This window comes from Podarcis gaigeae, assembly GCF_964106915.1.
Source record: "Podarcis gaigeae genome assembly, chromosome: 1".
Classification (NCBI taxonomy): Eukaryota; Metazoa; Chordata; class Lepidosauria; order Squamata; family Lacertidae; genus Podarcis; species Podarcis gaigeae.
In genome coordinates, this window is record NC_139678.1 from 50,909,420 (window position 1) to 50,932,422 (window position 23,003).

The 23,003-nt window shown below is 46.2% G+C and overlaps 1 protein-coding gene across 14 annotated transcripts in view; it reads right to left on the reverse strand.

The window, feature by feature from the left end:
• Positions 1 to 282: 282 nt before the first annotated feature.
• Positions 283 to 23,003, reverse strand: part of DGKZ (diacylglycerol kinase zeta) — a 135,887-nt gene continuing 113,166 nt past the window's right edge. For 8 of the 14 annotated variants that reach the window (XM_083749528.1, XM_083749532.1, XM_083749529.1 and 5 more), the window contains 10 exons: positions 21,628 to 21,672; positions 21,297 to 21,366; positions 15,168 to 15,208; positions 14,078 to 14,259; positions 13,433 to 13,464; positions 11,384 to 11,427; positions 9,037 to 9,157; positions 8,002 to 8,038; positions 7,239 to 7,338; positions 283 to 3,600 (listed from right to left, as the gene is read on the reverse strand). In XM_083749528.1, coding sequence (XP_083605654.1) covers positions 3,484 to 3,600; positions 7,239 to 7,338; positions 8,002 to 8,038; positions 9,037 to 9,157; positions 11,384 to 11,427; positions 13,433 to 13,464; positions 14,078 to 14,259; positions 15,168 to 15,208; positions 21,297 to 21,366; positions 21,628 to 21,672 — 789 coding nt within the window. In that variant the 3' untranslated portion in view covers positions 283 to 3,483. The remainder of the gene's footprint in view (positions 3,601 to 7,238; positions 7,339 to 8,001; positions 8,039 to 9,036; positions 9,158 to 11,383; positions 11,428 to 13,432; positions 13,465 to 14,077; positions 14,260 to 15,167; positions 15,209 to 21,296; positions 21,367 to 21,627; positions 21,673 to 23,003) is intronic. The other 6 variants (XM_083749526.1, XM_083749523.1, XM_083749530.1 and 3 more) reach the window with 1 other exon arrangement.

The following is a 23,003-nucleotide window of genomic DNA, read 5'->3' on the forward strand; positions in this document are numbered from 1 at the left end:
TACAGAGAGACGAGGAAACGAAAGGAAGCTGGGCAGTCTGATCTGCTGTTTCCACTTCCCCAAAGTGGCTGGGAAAACCCAGCTAGATGGGCGTGGTATAAATGATAAAATTATTATTATTACTAATACTAAGGCTTAGAAGCCATTCCAAACAGTGTGTACATCAATGTAAGTGGGGAGCCCCTGTTCACAAAAGGGACATAACACCGGGTTTTCTTGGGGCACAGAAGATCTTGTCTATTATATACCCCACCCACCACAGGCAGAAAGAGGGAGAGGAAGTAAAATGTCCATCCTTATATTTTAATGGCAAAACCCAACAAAACATTTAAACTGTCAGAGAAAAGCCAACGGAAGCACACGCTTCCAATACAGTTACAAAAATAATAATAATAATACAGTCCATCAAAAGTGTCCTAATAGTCTGAATCTAGGAGACAGGAAGTAGGTATTGCACAGGGGAGGAAAAAAAGAAGATCCACCCTCAAACACATTCCTCCCCCTTGGAAGTAAAACAAGCCAAGATTTGAATTGCACAGCAACTCGGCTTAGGACACGCACGCGTGCACAAACACACATACAGAGGAAACGGGGGGAAACAGTGTGCTTTGGAACTACCTGTACAAAGTTTAAGAAGACATATAAAAGGAGAGAAGGAAAGACGGCAGGCTTGTGGGATATGAATGCTTCCAGGGGGCTCTCCTGTACATCCAGCTATAGAAGACCACTTTTCACAATTTAAGACGACCAAAGCATGAGCCCTGACGTAGCTCGGAAGGGGGAGGGCCCTGTGTGACTTTCTGCGGTGTCAGAAACTTCTCTTCCACCTCACCTGTAAGATCCATTACTGTCTCGGCCAAAAGACATGGCTGATCCAGGCAGGAAGCTTGGCTGCGCCCTGGCACTAATTGCCAGAAGAGCCTTGGGTGTTTTGCCATAGCTCTAGAGAGGAAGGCAGGGAAATATAGTGTGTGCCACAGATATGAGAGTATCTGAATGGATGTCTGGCTTAGGCCAAGTCCACGGTTCACCTGGGAACTGGGCCCAGAGTGCTGTGTTTGGGTGTGGACACATCTGGATGGGAAGAAGAACACCGCTAGGTGGGAATGTGGATTCAAACAAACACATGGGCATGTTCTAAGTCTCAGGGGCTGTTGAAGATTGTCAATGCTTCTAATCATAGCTAGGAGCATTAGGTACAGAAAGGAAAGTCAGTCTTGGAGGAGGATAGGTTTCCAGGCAGATGCAAGTTATTTCCTAACAGAGGATAGCTGGAGAGACATAGCAAGCTCCTAATCTTCCTGATTCTTCCGAAACGTAACAGGCCTTTGCAGCTCTTTCCCCCAAATTCAAACCCCTTGCATCTATAGTAAACAAAGATTACGTTTGTGTGCAGACTTCCTTTACCCACCAGCTTGTCCATGACTCCTATGCCGCCTAAGATGCACCAATGCAAAAAAGAGAAGGGGGGAACACTAAGCAAATGCTTCTTTTGCAAACCCCTATTGCTCGGTGCTCTTCTGCTTTCCAATCTTGTCATTATCCCATAGAAAAGCATCATAACACAGAACACAGCTTGCAGCCTCACTGAGGCTAAGTGTTCTTGCTGCAACCAGAGATTTAAACTTACATAAAACAAATTTCATCCACTGCCAGCCTGCTTTTCCTTAGACTAAGCAGAGCTCTCAGCTCCCTAAATTCTGACAGGACTGCCTGTTTATAGGATTGCAAACTGCCCTACTAAAAGTCAGCTGGGCGTCTCTGTTGTTTTTGCTCCCGCTCTTGGCTACCTGCTCAATGTATTTCAAGGATGACAAATTAGCTTTATTGCAGCTAGAGACATGCAACTGGTTAAATGCAAGTGATCCAGAAGACTCTGGAGAAACCACAGGGCTGGAAGCAAGACTCCCAGTATCCATTGCCAGAGCATGTTGAGGAATGAGTCCCTTCAACATTAGGTGGCTGCCTTTTTGTGCATATAGATAGATATGCTGGAGAGACCTGGATAAATAAATTTCTTGGCATAAAAAACCCCAGATCAGCTTGCAATAGTGCTGAAGATTCCTGAATATCATAAAGGGTATGGATACCAAATTACAATAATTCAGGGCAAGTCTTGGCAGTGGGACTGCAGGCGAAGTTGAAGGTGTGCATGTGTATGCCTAGGCTGGATGAAGGAATAAATTGTGATGACTATTCTTGTTCAGAAAAGGAACTGGGGAGGTGGACAGTTCCATCCCTTACCACTAGCGACTGGTCCCTCGACAAATGGATAGTGTGCTATTACCACTGGCTGATGCACTTGCTTCTCTATCCTGCAATGTATGATACAGTTACGGCTATCACCCTATACTGAAAAGGGAACCCTATAGCAAAAGCCCTTAGTTCCTACTGGTGATAAGAGCTGATGGCCTATTCAGGGTGGGCTTTGAGCGCCCCTCTCAGCAAACCTTAACACGCTTTGCACACATTCACAACAATTTGCTGTCTCCTCGATCACGGAGTGTGAAAGGAAGAGAGAAAGCAGCATGTAAGAATGGAGGCAAAAAAATCCCCCCAACCAAACAAAAAAGTAGGAAAGATTGGAAGGAGGCACTTTCTTTTTCTTCTTCTTCAAAATTTCTAGTGCAGCAGACTCAAAAGTCAGCTTGGAGCAGCTTGCTCTTACTTGCAGAGAGGGATGAATGCATGTGGTGTGGTCCTCCCTGGACATACCAGGCACTTTCATCCTGTTACATAGGCACCCCTTACAGGTGGGACATACAGTACGGGGCCAAAGGGCAAGGGGGTGGGGAAAGGGCAGATTGGGAGGATATGTTGTGCTGAGGCTGCAAGACTGGCCCATGACTATTTTTGTGAGTAGTCTGGCTCCTTGCCACTGTGGCTGCCACCCAAGGTTCACACCAGCAACGGAACCCAGTGATGTGTGGATGGCAGAGGCAGGGGTGCAATACACCGCCAGCATTTCCATCCCTACGTTCTGCCTTGTCTCAAGAACTGTGGCAGCAACTTTCCAGTAACAGGATATTATCACCAGGGCAATGGGCACAGCTCTTGGTCACACTACTGAGAAAGGCAGGACCCGTTGTTGGAGAAAGTGTGGGGACTCTAAAACAGCAGGGACTCTGCCCCTTGGAGACCTCGCGTGCCAGGTGGCAGGGACCCCCAAGAGGGCCTCCGACAGTGGTTGGAAGACACCAAGGTCTTTCTTCCCAGTGCTTTGAGGGAGCAGCAGGGCCCTCTGCAGGAGCTGGAGGCAGACAGGAAGGGAGCATTAGGCAGCAGAGCCCATCCATGGAATGTGGTGGTGGGGAACGTGGAGTCAGCGCTGCTCAACACCCACTACACAAATAACAGTGCCATGGCCAAGCCCAAACAAAGCCCCCAATCCTCTCCATGCTGGATATTCAAGGAAAGGCTGGCCAGGCTCCTGTGCCACTCTACTCCTGTTCCCCAAGGCAGGGATAAGGCATGCTCTGAGCACTACACGGCTGTCTCCTGGTCCTCCCGCTGGATCATCTGGTAGTGCTGACGGTTTTCGAGGTAGGCAGCCAGGTCAGGGTCATTTGCCTTCTCAGCTCTGTGCTTGGGTGTGTCTCCCTGCAAGAGGGAAAACAAAAGGCAACAGCAAGCTATTTATTTTAATTTACTTATCTACTGCATTTGTGCCCTGCCTTTCCTCCAAGGGGCTCAAGTTGGCATCCTCTTTGTATCATCCCCATAGGTGCATATCTGGCTTTTGGGGGGTATTGCATGTGTGGGTCTTCATTCAGTCCCCCTCCCCTGCCATGAACACACTAGGAAAGACTAAGAGAAGTATCCAAGGACAGTGGAATGTGATATTCTGGGGTGGGAGAGGATGTGGAGGGGGAGAGAGAGAAGAAATCTCATCCTTTCTCCCCTTTGAAGCCCCTTTTTACAATTTCTGCTGTCCTCAGAACAACACGGAAGGCAATCTTACTCGGCTACAAGTGATCACCAAAGAAGAAGACTGCCAAAGACTGCTTTAAAATACATAGGTAATGATAAAGCTCAGAAAAGTTATATTCTACTGAGCTTTAAAACTACCCAAAGACGCCACACCAGATAGCCAAATTCTACTATAAACAACACAATCACGGCTGAGCAGCATTTGGCGACTGCTTAAAGCCCTGGCGACATTATGTGTAATTTTCTGCACATGGGGTGGGGTAGGGAAGAGTCTGTGGGAAGGGACTTCCCACGAGTTAAGAGAAGCAAGCGAAGGCCTCTGGTATGGGCCTCTGGAAGGACATACGGCTTAGCCTGGAATATCTATGTGCAAATGCAAGCAAGAGCAGAAAAAGACTCCGAGCCCTTAGAAAAACGTTTGTGGCTGAGATCTATTAAGTCGAGTGTTGCCTCAAGGAGGAGCAGGAGGAGGAGGGGAGAGACTGGAAACCAAAGGAGCATGTTGGGAAGGAATGCTTAGGGATCTCTGGGAGATTAACAGCTGACAGCTAGATAAGTCCTCAAGGACCTGTTTGCATGCTCCTGCCACCCACCCCCTTCCCCCAAACACAGTTGCTGGGAAAATAAAATAAAGGCCTGCGTTTGAATATCCTCACTACCAATTGCACTGACAGGAAAAACGGTGATTGCCTTGCACAGTTGTACAATGAAACCTTGCCATAGGCAGCTTATTTTCCTGGCCTGCAGAAGCCAGGATAATCCAAGCAAGAAGAGTGGGGGGTGGGCTGGGGTGAGGTGTGTGTCTGGGGAGTGCCCTGAAATACCATCTCCTCCACCTCCCACCCACACCAGCAGCCTTACTAGAGCTCCTGGTCCCTGCGGAGGCTCACATTTCACGAACTTATTGCAGCCATCTGGACTGCGTCCACTAATGAACTCCTACACTCCATAAAAAGCAAATCTGTTAACAGCTTTCAGCCATGTCTCCCCCTCCCTCCCCCCCCTCCCATTCCACAAGGCTCTGCCCCCCTTTCCCCTCATTAACTACCCCCACCCTCCACCAGCGCGGAGCAAACTCTGCTGCTGAGAAAGGCCAAGGAAACCTGGCTCTCTGCCGTCTCCATTGAAAGTGGGAGAGGACAGGCCTTCTACGCTGGGCCCTCGCATCCCAGTGGGGAGAAGGCAGCAAGGAAGGCAGGGACCCAGAGACAGTCGCCGGCCATATTTCACAGGGGTGCACAATGGTTTAGATACAGAGGTTTTCTCTCTCTCTCTCTCTCTCTCTCTCTCTCTCTCTCTCTCACACACACACACACACACACACAGTTGTAAATACAAGCACAAGCTCCACTCGCACCTCCCCCCCCAAAAAAGGATGGAGAGACAAAGGCAGAGCAAAGGTCATGCACAAACCTTCCCCACAAAGAGGAGCCACAGGTTCACATGCCAGAAAAGGGAAGGCCAGCACCAAAGGTTTTGCTGAATGAGAGAGATGTTTTTCTCTTGCATCAAGGAAAACAAGCAGAGAGCTTCTCTACTTGACCACGCAGCATTTAAGCTTGGAATCAGAACTTCAAAGGCGCCTCCCCTCCACTGCCCCTGCAGCCGCGTAATTCTATGATGGGGGCAACGTGGACCAAGTCTCTGCTCAAGACATGCTAGTACTATTGGTAAGGAATGAAGGCTCATAAATTCACACAATGCAGTTTTCTCTATCTGCTTGAGAAGCAGCCTGGGCTCCCAGCATATGCCTTATTAAAGTAGGTAGGCATGTTGAAACTTATGGCACGATGGTAGCCAGCCTGCGTTGTACCCGTGGCAAATGCAGGAAGCCATATTAAGAGAGGGTCACCAACGCAGACGTGTGTTCTGGCTCAGAAATGCAAACCCTGCTGGCTGGAGGGCCAGAGCCCATTTCTATGAGCAGGGGAAAAGGGGCATTCTTACTTCACACAGTGAAAAAGCCCTACAAGCTTCAGTATGCTGGCCAGTCTCAAAATTTCACCTTCCTCTCTCACCTTGGTCCTCTTTTTCCCATTTCCATGGCTGCTCAAGTTCTGCTTCCAGCTAAAGTCACTTTTGCTTGGGTTGCATCCTGATTCCTGAACCATTGGCGAAAGGTTAGGGGAGCAAGCGAGTTGCCAAGAATTGGCTATAAAACAACTTCACGCAGTTGGCAAAGGGTTTTTATTGCTTGTCTGAAATGCTCCAATGCTTTTATAGCTCCATTAGCATCGACTTCGGTCAGGTGAACTCACAAGCCCCAGGAGCTTTTGGCTTCATGGCATGAAGCATCCCCACTGGCTGGGCTTATTGTTCAGCTTCGGGTCACAATAACCGGCTGGCAGAAAGGCATCTCAACTGGCCAGAGAATACATGTTTGCTTCTAGTCTGCCGCTGGCCAGCTCCTGGGAGCACTGGGACCAAGGGACAGTCTCAATTCCTTCTCCATCAAGAAGGAATTCTGGCACAGAGACGAAAGTGCATTTTGTGCATTGTACTCTAAGGTGCCCAGACTCTCTGACATCAAGCGATACTCCACTCGCATATGGGGGGCAGAAGTTTACCCTACTGCTGTGGAGCTGCTCATTTGTATGCCTTTCCTGCTATGGTATCCCTCCCATACAGGAGCCTTAATAGTCTACAGCTGGGAGAGAGGGAGAAGTCTACAGTGAGACTGTCCTTGCAGTGACCTCAGGGAGTAGAAAGAGGGGAAATGAGACATTCTTGCCCCTCATTTCAAGATAGAAAAAACAACACTGGCAGCAGAAGAGATAAATTTAACTCTTTACAAAGCTGTTGAGTTAAATGCTCCAGCCCAAGCCCAGATCTACCTTCCGATTCAAATGCACATTATGTCTTTTCTTCCTTGGCTCAAAAGGTAAGCATCCTAGCTTTGTATTCTCCATTCTCCATTCTCAGGGTCAATTTACATGTTTTGCAGAATCTATCAGTGAAGGTCCCTCCACCCCACTGCTCTGCCCCAAAGTAAATCTACACTGCAGGACTTCATGTTGCAAATGATAGAAGTACTGTGTGCATTTGTTTATTTACATTTCCCCCTCCAGAATAGAATATCTCCCTATACATAGAAAACTAGCACATCAGGGAGTCAACTAACCTCTGCTATTTTCCTTGGGACGCTATTGCTCTATGTCTAAGAAGTGTTTGCTTTGTTGTTGCTGCTGTTGCATATAATGGCCTGAAGCAATACATATCCATGGGAGACTTCACCTGCCAAGCACAGAGGCTTCTCCCTAAGGTTTTGCTCTAGCCATTCCCAGCAAGCTCCTAGCTCAAGCTCTTACCTGCAGATCAGTTTTCATCAGTGAAGCCCCAGCCTCCACAATGTAATGGCAGATGGTACGCTGGCGGAGGGCTGCAGCCTGGTGCAAAACGGTCTCACCGCTGGAAGGAGAAGCGAATACAATGGGGGATCAGCATCAACAACAACCACGCTTAACCTACCTGCTCCAAAGAGCCAAGGGCTCCAAAAGAGGGCCTGGATGGAGCCAGTTCATTGCATTAATCTCTGCCTGGGCTTAATGAGACCAAGAGGTGGGCAGAGTGCCATGCAAGGAGGTGGGGATGTTGGCTTCACCAGGCCCAGCCATTTTCTCTCAGAGGGCTGGGGTGTCAGGGAGAGACATCCTGGCCACCCCTCAGCCCTTCTCCCATCTTGATGTGAGCAATCATTCAGCCCGGACACTGAGGTCTATCTCTGAGGGCCTTCTGGCGGCTCCTTCCCTGAGAGAAGTGAGGTTACAGGGAACCAGGCAGAGGGCCTTCTCGGTAGTGGCGCCCGCCTTGTGGAACGCCCTCCCACCAGATGTCAAGGAAATAAACAACTGTCTGACTTTTAGAAGACATTTGAAGGCAGCCTTGTTTAGGGAAGTTTTTAATGTTTGATATTTTATTGCTATGATGATGATGATGATGGGAGCTGCCTGGAGTGGCTGGGGAAACTCAGCCAGATGGGTGGGGTATGTAAAAACAGCCAGCCTTCTGCCTCCTTCAGCAGCAGGCACTTATTGCTAGTAACAGAACACTAAAAACCAAAACAGAGCTTACTTTTCTTCTTCTGCAACATCCAGGATCTCTACAGGAGCTGGGGAGGAAGAGACAAAAGCAAAGCAATGAAGCCAGCCTGCCTGACATGAGCCACGCCATTCCTTATTCATTCCGTTGCAGATGGGAGAGCAGAGCCGACTCTCCCACTACGGCCTGGCAGAGCCTCGATGTAGGAGTTGGGGCTGCACATTTTTTTCATGGACATCAAAAGCCTTTGTGAAAATCAACCCCACATCTGTTTTCCTATGTGAACAAACTTTTTAATCTCCTTCAGCCATAAATTATATAGCACTCCGAATGAGCAGTGTTTACAGAACTTTTTTGCATTCACTCCACCACAGCCCTTAAAAGATGCCATTATTTGCGGTCTAAATGTGAGAGAGGGCTTTTAAATCTTGATTTTGGAAGATTTGGGGGGAGAGGGAGAGGGAAGCCAGCAAGGTGACCTGGGGTAGGATCCCAGGCTACCTATGGCATATGAGAGGGACTGCTGCTGGTGCTGGTGGTGATGAGAGCTAGAGTGAAAACCAGGCAGGTAAGCAGGCCAGATGTGAATCAGAGACATGCGTGTGTGTTGGTGTGTATGCAGATGCAGTATTTTTCATCCCAGTGGAAGGACTCCTTCCTTTCTAATGAATGGCTACTGAGGTTCTTCTAAGTGCAAACCCATTTTGGAAGAAAATACCTCACTATTTTCACCCCCCCCCCCCCCGTTTTTGCACACAGCCACTCTCAATTCCTTGGTGGGGTCAAAACTGTAGTACAACGTTCTTGGTGCAACCCAGTGTACCACTTACTATAGTGACAATTAAGGAGAGCATCGTTGATCCCATTTTACAGATGGAAAGCTGAGGCTGAAGTAATAGTGACTTTGCACAAGGTCATACAGTGCACTCAGAGTTAAAGATGAGAACCTATGTGAAAATTCACAACCTTTAATTCCTGGACTGCACCGATATTTGATTCTAACACTCACAGCCATCCTATGAAACTAACACAACAAAACAACCCAGTGCCTTTTCTGGTCTGGCTTACCATTTTCAATTATGTATTTGACAATCTCCTTGCTCCCTGATTTGACGGCATGATGTAGAACAGTTTGGCCTGTCTGATCGCGCATCATCAAATCCCTGCCAGCCTTGTGCAGTTCTTTGAACTGCGGGAAGAAAGAACAACTTGAGATGAGCTAGACTCTTGTGAGGCAGGTTTTAAATCGAGGTGACTTTCACAAAAGGTTAAAAACAACCCAGCAAAGATCAAGAGCAATTCATTATTATTTTTTTAAAAAAGTTAACACCTGAAGACCACTCAGAAAGGCTGTTGTGCCAGGCAAAAGCATTAAAACAAGGCTTTTCCAAACAGGTATATGCTAATCCTCCTTTTAAAAGGTAGTAGTAAGTAGTGAGCATAACCAGTGCTACGATGGCCTACCCTTGTCACCAATATAAAACTCTTCTCATACTATGGGCATATGGAGAAAGCTGGGATAGCTCAGTTGATAGAACATGAGACTCTTAATCTCAGGGTTGAGGGTTCGAGCCCCACATTGGGTTACAGATTCCTGGCCTGCATTGCAGGGCGTCGGAGTAGATTACCCTTTTTGGTCCCTTCCAACTCTACAATTCTGTGATCTCTTTGTAAAACAAGGTAAACACAGACTCACATAGGTGCATAATTATGCACAGTAGTAAGTTTAGAAGGAAGAGAAAAATGTAATTTTTATTTTGAAAAAACCAGCACATGGTGAGAAATCACTCACTCTTCTTTGGTTACTTGCTCCTATAAAATGTACCTTATGGGGTTAAAACAGACACATCACCACTGAAAAGTCACTAATAAAGGAATCCCATGGTTGACTCTGTCTATTGCCAAGGCCATTGAATTAAAAAAAAAAAAATACTTCCAAACTCTGAATCTGACATGAATGAAACAGAATATAGCAAGAGCCCTACTGGATGAAACTAAAAAGACTGTCTAGCCTAGCATCCCATTCCCACTGGCCAACCTGAAGCTTACATGCAGGACAGAAGTGCAATTGCCTTCTCCTGCTGTTATTCCTCAGCAACCAGCACACTGCATCTGATTCTGGAGATAGTATGCAGCAGTCATGCCTAGTAGACACTGATAGCTTTATTCCCCATTAATTTGTCTAATTCACTTTCAGCCATCCATGTTGGTGGTCATCACCACATCTTGTGGTAGTGAGAAGCACTGCAGAGCATCACACTTCAGAGTGAAATTTCTCTCTATGCAAAACATTGTCCTGGTTTGCACATAATGCTAAACGGTGGTTTATTAGACCATGGCTTATCATTACATGTGAACCCATCCCACTAACTGTGGTTTGTTTGTTATGGTTAAAAGTCGCTCATTAACCATGGTTTGTAGTTGGTTTAGAAATCTTTGTTAACATTAACTATAGCTTCATATTATTATGAACCCGGACCTCCTACTTCACTATAGTTGAGGAGCCATCACTGCGGCAAAGTTAGAGCCATGAGTGAAGAGCGGCAAAGTATTCAAGCAGCTCTCAAGGCTCCACTTCTCTTACTACTGCTGTTAACTATTCTTTGATGAAATAAACCAAGCTTCAAGTGAGAAGTCTGCCAGAAACCCCAGCTGTAAGTATGGCTTCTTATTTATTAGATTTATTGCCCACTCCTCAACATGACGTCTCATAAAAGATTACACAAATACAAAATACAAATTGAAAACAGATTAAAAAAAACAACAAGCAAACCATGGTTTAGTGTTATGTGCAAACCAGGCAATGGTGTTAAATAATCCAGAATTCAATCAGAATAGGTACCAGGAGTACAATCTGATATATGTTTCCTAGCGGGGGTCACTATGGGTATGTGTCTACGTTGTGAGACTGCCAACGTAGTTCAAAAGGAGGAGCAAGTTGTCTCTACGCAGAAGTAACCCCATGCCAATCTCACTCCTGACTGCAGTAGGGATGGGTGTGGGATCCTATGCAGATCCTATGCAGTGAGGATCCTATAAGGAACATTCAAAATGGTACTGATCTTCATGCGCACATCATCTCGGCAGTCTGATCAGATAACTAAGCACCAGTGTTTTTAAGCTACCAAGGTGTGTTTGTGGTATCCTGACAGGCATAGAAGGTTCCCTCAGTAGGATGTTCACTGGGCACAGGAAAATAATCATTAAAAAAGCCTGCATTGCCGGAAGTTATCCACTGGTGATGGCTAACAAGCAGGTCGTTATCAAAAAGCTAGATGGCGCTACCAGGCGGTTGCAGTAATAGCATCATCATTGTATCTGACCCTAGTCAGAGATAGGGAGACAATGCCATGGCAAAGGTTACCAGAACCTCCCTAGCTCTGCAGCTTAGTTTTTAGCACATGGTAGCTGTTACCTTGTGGAAATCGTTATTCTTGGCAGCATCTATCAAAGCATCATCTGCAAGAAGGAGACACAGGTTCAGGGTTACAAAACCAAGCAGGAGGGCAGGGAGAAGGTAGAGTGAGGGTCAGAGTGGGCAGACTGGCCAAAGAGTCAGCAACTGGAAGGACTCCCACCATGTGAGCTGGGGGCTAATGAAGAAAAGGTCATGCTCATTACCCAGGGACCTCAAGGGAGATTGCCTGTGACTTTTATCTGCCCACTAAGATGTCTGGACAGTAAAAGGCAGTGGTGTACCGCTGCCAAACATCCTCTACACCTCTAGACTTTTCTGACCTCCAGTTGGGGCTGTCTGGAGTCTGGGAGAAGGAAGGACAAGAGTGGAACAGAGAGACCACAACCCAGAGTGGTGATACTTAGCATAAACTCAAAACGATTTATGTTAATTCAGCATTTGTTGAGTATGCATTATCTCATTTTACTGTTTGGCTTTCCCCCTATTGCTGCTCTCCTCTTAGTTACAAAGAGCGTTTGTGCTTGTGAATGCGTGTGCACAAACACATGACAGTGTATTTGCATTTGAGAGGGAGAGATGACATGTGCATGTCTTGTGGACCATCACTGAATTTGATCTGCCACAGAGTGCCATGAAGGTACTGAGCAACTGAGAGAATGAGAGGGATCTCGGGAGTTTGGAAGGCACCAAAAGTTGCCGTGAGGGCCCAGGCATGCATCAAGGAGGGCTCACAGCTCCATAAAACCCACTGATGAATAGAAGGAACAAATAATGAAGGGAAGTCAGAGGGGTATTGGGGTGGGGAGTGGGAGAGGCAAGACAACGCAGTGATGTATGGAAGGAAAGAAACATTCCAGCAGAGGGGAGGACAATTTGTCAAAGATAACTTGAAACCCGCAGGCCAATGAACAGCGAGCACGAAGAGGTGAAGGAGAAAGGGTGAGTGGAGGAGGGGGAAAGCAGGTGTCCCCGAGGGGAAGGCGTTTGGGGATGCCTCTCCATCAGTGACTCACTTACACTTCCAGGAATTAAGCTCTATTCAAGCTCCAGGAAAACATTTTCCATTTGCTCAACCGAGAGAGGCCCCTGAACTTTGCTCGCACATCCTCACTGGTGCCTGGCAGAGACTAACCCTGCTCCCCAGCCATGAATCCCAAATCTCTACAGGTGGGAGATTAACTCTGCACCACGATGTTATTTCCTGACAGATTTTACAAATGAGGTGAAGAAGGAAGGTGGCTTGTTAAGTCAACGGGTGTCAGGTCTCGCCCAGCTAGTCATTCCTGCAGCTGCTCCCCGGAAGGAATTCCCTGGTCGGGGCATCTCTGCAGCACTCAATCCATACTGCAGCAGGGATGAAGGTACTAAGGAACCAATCACCCTGCACGCCAATGCACACGGAAGTTCTCGGCCAAATCCGTCCCAAGTTGTACTGAAAAAAATCTTTCATTCCATCCTAACCTTTTGAGGCCTCACCTTTCTGTGCAAGCACAATTGCGACACACACACACACACCCTCTATCAATATGCATATTTAGATATGCACATTGAACTGATGCTTCCCAGGATTAGGTCATAAAGTTCCAACATCAACTCCCTCAATCACTGGATAGTAGCCCCATATACCCTGAGCTGAAAAAATGTTTATTTTGACTAGGAATGGCTACCAAAGCAGCTACCATGTTCCAAAAAAGCTCCTCTAACCACCAGAACTCAATTTGTCCTGGAGGACCGGCTCCCACCCTTCCCAATAGTAGAGAAGCCATGGCATGGCACAACGTTGTGTGAACATTCTGGACTAATGTGGAGAACAGTCTGTGTGAGTAAAATCTAGAAGGGCATATTAAAATGCTACATGGAAAACCATCTGCAGCATTTCACTGAAAGTGATGCTGTGTTTTACAGAAGTTAAATGTAACGTTAGACCAGGGGGTGGGGGACTGGGAGGCATGAAAATGGAGCACACAAAATTACAGGTTAGCATTCAATAATTGAGATAAGAAGGAGATATGCTGAAGGAGCACACTAAAAGTAAAACAGTCTCACCTTTGAGGGAATTGCAGCTCCCCATTTCTGAGCTGGGAAAAAAAAAAGAGAAAATCAAAGCTAAGAGACTAGGTCCTCTCCATCTGCTCAGCTCACCAAGAACTCTTTACCTGTCTAATTTGAAAGGGCCAATTAGCTGTGCTATATCAGGGATTCAGATTTATATTCTGCTTTGCTCCATATGATAGATCCAGATGAAGGAAGCGCAGAACTGAGGTATATAGCAGGGAATTCACATCCTAGCCATCTTAGTCCTGTTCCTCTTTTTGTACCAGCTGTGTTTTCATCTGCCTCCCTTTCCAGTATCAGCATAGCAGTCACGCTGCAACCCTGACTTTGTATGCCATAAGATCTATCGGCCACATGATCCTGAGTCAACTTCCATCCTACGAAGATTAAAACAGATGAACTAATCGACAGCTCATCCTAGCACATCAATGCCAATGGTGTAAGACTCCCTATGCCAAAGCATTCTCCCCACCTTCACATTGAAACAGAAAGCAAACAGAAGAGGAATAACGACTGCCTGAAGGTTGAACTCTCATTCTCCGACCTGCACCCATCCTTAAGCTATTCTTCCTTGGGGTCCTTCCCTCAACCTCGCCTGGTCTTTCTTACCTCCAGGCACTAAGCAGACAGCCTCACCTGGAGACTGGTGTGGATGTTGGTGAACCTGGGAGAGCAACGTTTTGCCTTATCGGTGTTGAGGGCACATCAACAAGGTCAGGCATGGCAGGAGATGTGCCCACTGTCTGGGTGCGCACCAATTCTGGGTCCAACACAAAAAGCTCATCCTGAGAGATCTCTGTCACATAGTTGAGATGTTCCTGAGAAAGTACAAGTCAATCATTTTATGGATAGGATTTCTTCATGGTAAACAGTTATTAAAGAAGGGGTCTCTGTGTGTATTTTAAGATAATATGCAATGTGGATTTTCAAGATGAGAGTTCAGCAATTTGAACAAAATCCTGGGAAATTTGTTTTTTTCCTTAAAAGAAAGCAAGCAAGATTTCAATTTTGTTGGTCATGGGAACAGGACTGGAGATATAAGAAAATTTGCCTCCATAAATTTAGAAAAAACATAAAGGATACAGAATCCAAAGTGGAATTTTGGCAATCTGTTTATATAATATATATTCTCTCCAACTCTGATCTCTGCTTATCCAACAGATTCAGTTCTATTTTCCTAGTCCCCAGAAAAAAAGAGAAAAACCCACACAAAGCGACAGTTACAAATTCTACAATGAAAATTATACTGAAAATTGGAAATTTGTGCACCAATTTATTTCTATTGAAGAATTGTAGCTATTTTGTTTCAGAATTTTAAACATAACAAACTCCAGATCTCGTGGCCACAACTGTGAATCATGCATTATATGGTTTACAGATGTAATACACTAGCACTACAGGGAAACTATGTAATGTCACTGGGGACAAATAAATAATCACTTTTATTTCAGGTCTAATGTATGTACTAGCCTTTCCAAACCTCCCTAGTTTCCTGGGCATTATTCTCTAGTGACACGCCACCCTAAATATTTATTTTTGGATGCACAGAAAATGAAAATATCTGACCTCAAGACTGAATCCCTTTATTAAATAAATATAATGGCAGGGGCCTGTGATATTCTGAAGGAAATGAAAACCAAGTTGCAAACAGCAATGTATTCCATGGACAGCATGCAGGCAGACAGTCTCAGATTCCACAGTCTCTTGGGAACAAACTGGAACTCACCTGGGCACGGTCTATTCTGTAAAACCGATCGGCTGTAGTTGCTACAAGAGAGGAAGAGAAGGACACGGAGTGTTTAGCGTCTATATATAGCCCCAGTGTATTCAAAGAAATTCACGTAACATCTTAGCAACCCTTACAATAACTGTGTGATATAGATCCAATATTAGCTCTGCACCTGGACTATGAGGGTGATAAAGCAGAGGATGGTTATAAATCAGAGATTAATAGCATGCTTAAGGACACCTAGTGAGTTCTCACCTGAGGGGAGATTTGAACCAGAGACAATCCCTGATTTATAGCTCGGTCTCTTACATTACAATCCTATATATGTCTACTCAGAAGACAGTTTCAAAAGGGCTTACTACTGGGTAAGTTAGTATAGAACTGCAACCTTAGTCACTCTCAAATTTGGGTTAGTGGAACTAACTAGAGAGAGGAGAGGAAAAGCAGAACTAGTTCATGAATTATACTTGATGCATATCAAGCATGTCAGTTGTAAAAGGGAGGTATATATGACACAACAGCAAAATATTCCAAAGTGGCAGAGTGCTATTGTACTTTGTTCAGCTTGCCAGACAGTTGTCTCCCCCATCCCTTGTGGGCCAGGTGGGGGAGACAGGTGGGCATACCTATCAATCACCTGAGACCTTTTGTTTCTGCATGTGGGGGTCTTCAGTCTCCACCCCTCAAAGCACTATCTTGCCCAGAGCAATGCTTTACAATCTTTACTGTGGCTCCCTTTGAGAAAACAATTCATGGCTTCAGTGAATGCCCACTGCCCTTTAGGATGGCAGGTTTAGCAACATTCCAACTCAAAAATACCTAGTGGGAATCCAGGATTATTTTAATTTTTTGTTTCTTTTTGTATGACTGTTGTTTGATGAAATATGCCCAAATGATTTGCGTCTCTTCATGTATTTCTATATGTACTGAATTGTGGGGGGCAACGGCCTTGAGCAGTAAATGGTTATCTTCCTCACAGCTTTGAAAGGGGTTTCTGAAGATCTGATAATCAGCTGATTGTCAGATCTTACAAACAACAACAACCTTCCAAGTGCTATCTTGCTCAGTCCTTTGAAATAAGCTTTGCAGTCGCAACCAATAAGTTGTTTAGTTACTGGGCTTGCAGGTTTCTCACCCCTGCTGTAAGCCCTCCAGATCTTATCAAGGAGGGCCATGAATGCTTGTTGTTACCAGGACCATTTGTGGTGACTATGCTGCAAGCTGGCAGGCAGCGATCCAAAAGACACTTGTAAGAATGGAACAGCTGCATTTCACATAGTACGGACAACAACAGAAGACAACTTTCCAAAATGCAGCTGCTGAATCTTCATCACAGAAATACTACCTTGAGGGAACACGAGCAAATGAGCGACAACCTTGCATTTACTTTGCTATAATCAGATCATTTGGCAAGGGCCTCCCATTGGAGCAGCAGTGGCCTTGAGCATCAAAGGACCAGCTAAACAAAATATATGCAGACAGGATGTTACCACGAACAACAGATAGAAAGGCAATTAAAGGGGGTCCCCCCTTTAATTTTTTTGTGCCACCAGAGGTAAAGAGTACTTTTTTGTATGCTGAGCAGCAGAGGGAAGCTTCCCAAATCTGCTTTGCAGCTGCTGTGGGACTTCCCTGTGCATTTGGATGATCTCCTTGCAGGTGTGGGAACTCTTGCCCTTCGCAACACAATGATCCACATTTAAGAAGTCGCCATGGGAGTTTGCGTATCTTCCATATTGTGAGGATACACAATACATTTATTTAAAGGGTACACACCGAGTCAACAAGATAGCTTCTAAGTTCTGAACTTGGTACTGGCAAAATTGACTTCCTAGCCAATATATAGATCTATCTCTGTTTGGGTAGCTTAACTACTTCTTTTCTCATGCACTCTGGTTGGATCAATAGACAGATGGAGCAAGTAGATAGGATTATCCAAACCACAGTATTGCCAATCCTTCTCGTCACAGAGCACCTGTCAGATGCTTTAAAAAATCACATTGGCAGAGCAATCCAAACTGTGGCTGGACAAAGAGCAGGGAGTGGCTGAATGTACAGCTCCATTGCTCCCAACAGACAGGCAGAAGGCGGGCAGGTGGAGAGGCAAAAGCTTGAGTTTACACCAGCCTAGTCCTGCTGTAATGACCAGGCCTAGATTGAGTGTGACGCCATCAAATGGTAGCAGTGGGGCTGGCCTAGGATCCAGGGTCAGCCCAGCTCCTCTCTGCCCCTGAATTGCCCCATTTGGAGCTGTGCGTGGGTTGCCACCAGCAAGAAACCACCAGTGGTTTTTCCAATCTCCCTCTCTTTCAGCAGGCGGAATGGGGAGCAGGCACTGGCAGAGGCCAGAAGTTGTTCTGGGCCGGCACCTCTGCTCCCCTCAACCCACTTTGCAGCAGATTGGGGTTTGGATTGCCCCCTAAGCACCGGCTGCTTTCTTTCTCCTTTTGCCAGTGGCAGATTAAATTCTCCTGCCTTCTCCTCACTGCAAGAAGTGAAGTTACAAGGAACCAGGCAGAGGGTCTTCTTGGAAGTTGCACCCGCCCTCTCATCAGATGTCAAGGAAATAAACATCTATCTGATTTTTAGAAGACATTTGAAGGCAGGGAGGTTTTTAAATGTTTGAGGTTTTAATATTTTGTTGGGGGCAACCCAGTCAGATGAGCAGCATATAATTATTATTACAGAAAAGGCATTGGTAAAATATGCAGAAGATTTTGAGGTACACAGCTGTATGATTATGGGAGCGGGGCCAAATAAAACAAATATACATCCGTTGGAACAGGCCCCCAAATACTCTCATTTTGTTCACTGTATAACTATGATCTGAGGACTCCTGGGGGCAGTGATCCGAGGTAAGCTGGAGTGGGGAGAGAGAAAGGACTACAGCCCAGGTAAGTTGACCCTGTTGCATTATGGGAGTTCTCCATAAGGCTGAGGAGATAAGTGGTCAGACTGAGGTTGCTATGGCTGGGCCCTACAAAGACCGGGGAATTCTCCTTGGGAATAGAGCAGAAATAGTGAGGGGAGGGAGGGGTGTCCATGACACAAGCCAGAGCAGATTAGAGGAGTGAAAGAGCCTCGTTTATCCTGTCCTGGGGAGAGATTTACAGCCACAGAACTGTTGATGAAGGCCAGTAATTCAACCATTTTAATGAGCCTGCATTGCCCTTGAATGCCACTCCAACCTTTTTTCTTCCAACGCATTTTCCTCAGTTTGGAACATGCTGCTGGGAAACTGGCAGAAAAGAAGAAAATAATCTGCAGCAACCCTATCTGAGAATGGGCTCCTCCTCGTGATATGTGGTGCACACAAGAGACTTCCCCCCCCCCCCCCAGTGGGACCCCATAATCATACACACAACAGCAATGCTGGCAATCTTATCCCTTTCCCTCTGGACCAGAGGCTACATAATGATGTGATTTGGAAGAGCGATTTCCTCTTATTCTGGAGAGAGCAAGGGGCTGGGACAGGGTGAAGGGAAGCTAACAGTTTTGCAGCTGACTCGGATTCAAAGGTCAGCACCATACTATTCCTTGAAATCTGTGCTGGGGAGTTACTGGAAGGGATCTAAAACATAAAAATAAATAACATCAGACAACTGTGAGGGGGAGACTGGGAAAAGGCAAAATGGGACGAGGAGGAAAGTACGGTAGTTTGAAAGGAGGGTTTGTCCTTCAGGCTGTAAACACAAAAGGCGCTTGGGGTCAAATCATTCCCTACCACGTCAAGATGTAAGAAGAGCCTCCCTGGATCAGCGAGCCATCTAGTTCTGCACCCTGTTTGTAGATTGGCCAACCAGATGCCTGGGCCCTCACCCCTACTTGTGATTTCCAGCAACGGGCATTCAGAGGCATATTGCCTCCATCAATGGAGGCAGAGCCCAGCCTTCATGGCTAGTAGCCATTCACAGCCTCATCTCCCATGAATTTGCCTGATTCTCTTTTAAAGCCATCGAAGTTGGGGACTGTCATTACTTCCTGCGGGGTGAGTTCCAGAGTTTAACTAAGCACTACATGATGGCTTGGCATCACTCCAACCCACCCATGTTAGTCTCTTGCTCTCTCCAGGGATCTCTCTGGGTCAGTACCAAATCCCACTAAACCAGGTGCTTCCCCCATCCCTTTGGGCCCCCAAGACACTTCTTGTTGCTGCCTGCTATAATCTTGGTGGAGGAAGGCCTCATGGCTTTGAGGTACAGGGCTGCAAAGAAGCTCAACGGGCCATGCAAGTTGCTCCCCGTGTCTTTGGGAACTCATTCCAACATTGCTTACAGGGGCACAAAAGCCGCTATTGTCCCAGCCTGTGGGAGAGTCTCACACTGTTGCTCAAACCAAAACTGAGAAACGGCAGAAATAAATAAAATGTGCTAGTTAAAAGTGAAATGTGCAGTCTGGAAGGCTATAGGAACACAGAATCAACCCTTCAGGTGGTGGTGGTGGTGGGGAGGAGGAGAGAGAGAGAGTAGGGGCTGAGAGAGGAGCTGGAACAAAGCTGTGTTTGTAAACAAGACTCTGCTGCCCTGCAGAGCTCTTGGGGGTTCATGCAAAAACACAGCCGGTTGGGTCACAGGCCCAGCAAAGGAACAAAACAAAACAAAACCAGCCAGTCTTCCTTCTCTCCCTCTCATTACTCCCCCAATGCAAAAGCTGTAATTGAATTTGATGTACAAAAGGAAACTCTGAATGCAGCATATTCACTGGTCCCAAAAAACTACTGCTGAAGGCGGCTGGGCGAAACTGCCACGTCTCCCTCATGCCTTTTCCTACAGAGCCATCTGCTGGAGAACAGCAAGACTAATGTAGCTGAGAGAAGATGGCCCAATGTGAAAAAAATGACAAGAGATGAAAACTTCACTCCCTGCTACTACAGTGCTCTGGTGGGAGCCAGCAGTACCTCCTGCCGAGGGAATAATCAGCACTCTCTCACTGAGGCCTCAATTCTGCTCTGCTGGACCACAGAAAGTTGCCTTAGTTTAGCTGACTATTGTCTTCACTGGGGTTGACAAACGTCCTGCTCATGTGCCAAATTAAGGTCTGCCAAATCACCCAATTTGGTGTGAGTGTGTGGCTGTTTTGGCCAGCCATACCCAGCTGCCACTCACCTGATGTCACTACGATGTCAGGTGTGAGATAGGAAAAGCCACAGCTGCCAAGGAACAACCAGGAACTGAAGAGCATGTTCTCAGTGGCTCCTTGGCAACATGGCTTGTATTTGGAGCTGTTTAAATTAAGCACTGAATGCAAGTTCCGCTGCTCTGCAGTGGGATTAGATCCACCTGATGTCATATGATGCCAGGTGACTGACAGGTATGCAGACTCAGCCACCTATCCAATGTGGCCTGATGAGGGTTGGCTGGTCACTTTTCGTAAGGCCCACCAGGCAAAAGTGCTACCTGCAGATATCAGGGATTGAATCTGAGTCTTTCCGCATGCAAAGAATGGGTTCGATCACTGAGCTACGGTATTTACCATATAAAAGACCATAGAAACAAATAAATGAGGACCTTTTAGGTGGATTTATTACAATCTAGCCCCTATAACAAGTCCTAAAGCAGCGAGCCCAAACTACCTGCAGCAGGAATGGGAAACCCCGGGCCTGTGGTCAAAGGAGGCCCCTCTCAGGCCTCTCTATTTGGGCCTCAGGACTCCCCAGCCCAACCATTCTCCCAGCAGCAGAGGACATGTTTAACACACAAAATGCCGCAAGTTCAACCCCTGACAACTCCAGGTAGTGTTCGGAAAGTCTCCTGGTCTGACCCTCTGGAAAGCCACAGCTGGTCTGTATAGATAAGAGAGAGCTAAATAGATCAATGGTTCGATTGAGGCAATGTCTTGTGCTCCTTTGTACTCAGGAGAAGCAAAGGAAATAATTCAAAAGGCAACGTGGAACAACTGACGTTTCCAACGGTACTGACCAGCACTATTTGAGCTCTACATAAAACAAAATTATAATTATAGAAATATATTCCATTACAGCATCTATGGCTCTGGCAACAAATTTCCGTAGCATTAGTCATGGAACCTTTGATGAACTGAGCCCCCACCTACTGACTACAGAGTTAGTATATATTTACATATCCGCTCCACACACACACACACACACACATATATGTATATACTCACAGTCCAGGAAGCACCACTTGGGGGACAGTTTCTGGCATGACAATGTCTTTGGTTTGGCTCCGTCCCCTTCCTGCATCAAAGCAAGCAAAAAACAATCAGGTCTCTTTTCCTACCCTCTTTTCAAAACCTCTTCTGGCTTGTTCCAGCATAGATGCCTCCGGTGGACTCAAGACACATGCTTTGACACAAAGGCACAGAGCACATTGATGCAGCTCAAGACAGATGCACTGGACAGATACTGATGCAATTTCATCATGCACAAAAAAGGCAGAAGGGGGGGAGGAGAAGAGTTTTTCAACAAAGGGGAGGTGGAGACAGAAAAGATACACACCTCTGGAAACAGGCTCTGAATAGTGGAAGGGCCTGAAGGAAAATCCTGTGGAAAGGGAAGGAGCTGGGTTACCACTACCATTAGGATATGCTTGCATCCCCATAGCTGTAGGAACCTGCAGGGTGCTCCTCACACCTTCTGGAGCAGCCAGCCTCCATATTGGCCAGTGTAATCCAAAAGCAAGATTGCACCAGCACCAGCCAGGAAAATGGTCTCAAGTGTGGGAAAGAAATTTAGGAGGAGGACGAGGAGGAAAAGACAGCGAAGAAGCCATGTGCCATGGCAGTCCAAGTGCCCTAGTTTCACAATGAGCTCCAGGCTATGTTGGCCTTCCCAGCTGGACAATTTGATCATAGCTGCTTCTCATAATCATTGTTATGACCAAAATCAAGCTTGAGAGGTTCAAGGTTCTTTTGCGCTGACCACTATATCCACATCCGGTGCAGTGTGTTTTATTACCTGCCTGACACCTAAGGGCTGGACAAAGGGCAAATCTGTAAAGGCAGGCAAAGGGAGGGAGAGAGAGAAAGCAGTTTACGGAAGATTGCCCATCCATCTCATTTCCTTTGTAACCAAGCTCCAGGGAACGGATTTCTCTATGCATTTATTGGCTTGAGCCAAAGCAGGAAGTCAACGACATTTCCCAGCTAAACAAAAATATTGGTGTGTCATTCACAAAAGCTGCCAGGTAAGGTGCAAGCTTCACTTAGAACTGGAGGCATCACAGTGATGAGGCTTTAAATGAATGCGGAACAAAATCCATGTAACTAAAACACTAGGCAAGATAACTGAAATTCTATCCAGGTTCAAGGCATGAAGCCGTTATTATATTTGCAAAACACTTGTAACAAAGTAGAATGCATCCAACGTAAGTCACAGAGTAGACTCATTAAAATCAATGAACACAACTCATTTCATTTATTTCAGTGGGTCTATTCTTAGTATCAGTTAGTTGGATATAACCCTGGAATATTTCCTACGGCATATAAAGCAACGTGGGAATGAGCCTGCACTTACCTTGACCCCTGACCGCCTCCCAAGTAGGAGTTACCTCCTTGGGTTGCATCAGAACCGAGGACATTTTTTATTTATTTATTGTAGGCATATTTACTTGCTTTCATTGAAATTCCCACGGCATCTTACACTGAATTCTTTCCTTTTACCCAAACTACACTGCATACAAAGCCCAGCTTTGTTACTTCTGGTTTTGTTCATGTAGGTTAACAGCTTTCCCCCACATTTCTCTAATTGTATGGGGCAGGTGGCAGCGGGGACATTTAGGCCGACTCTGAAACTATGCTGAGGCATAACTAAACTACTTCCTGTTGCTCTGCATGTTATGAATCGTAAGCAGAGGCAACTCCTGCTTGCTCAGT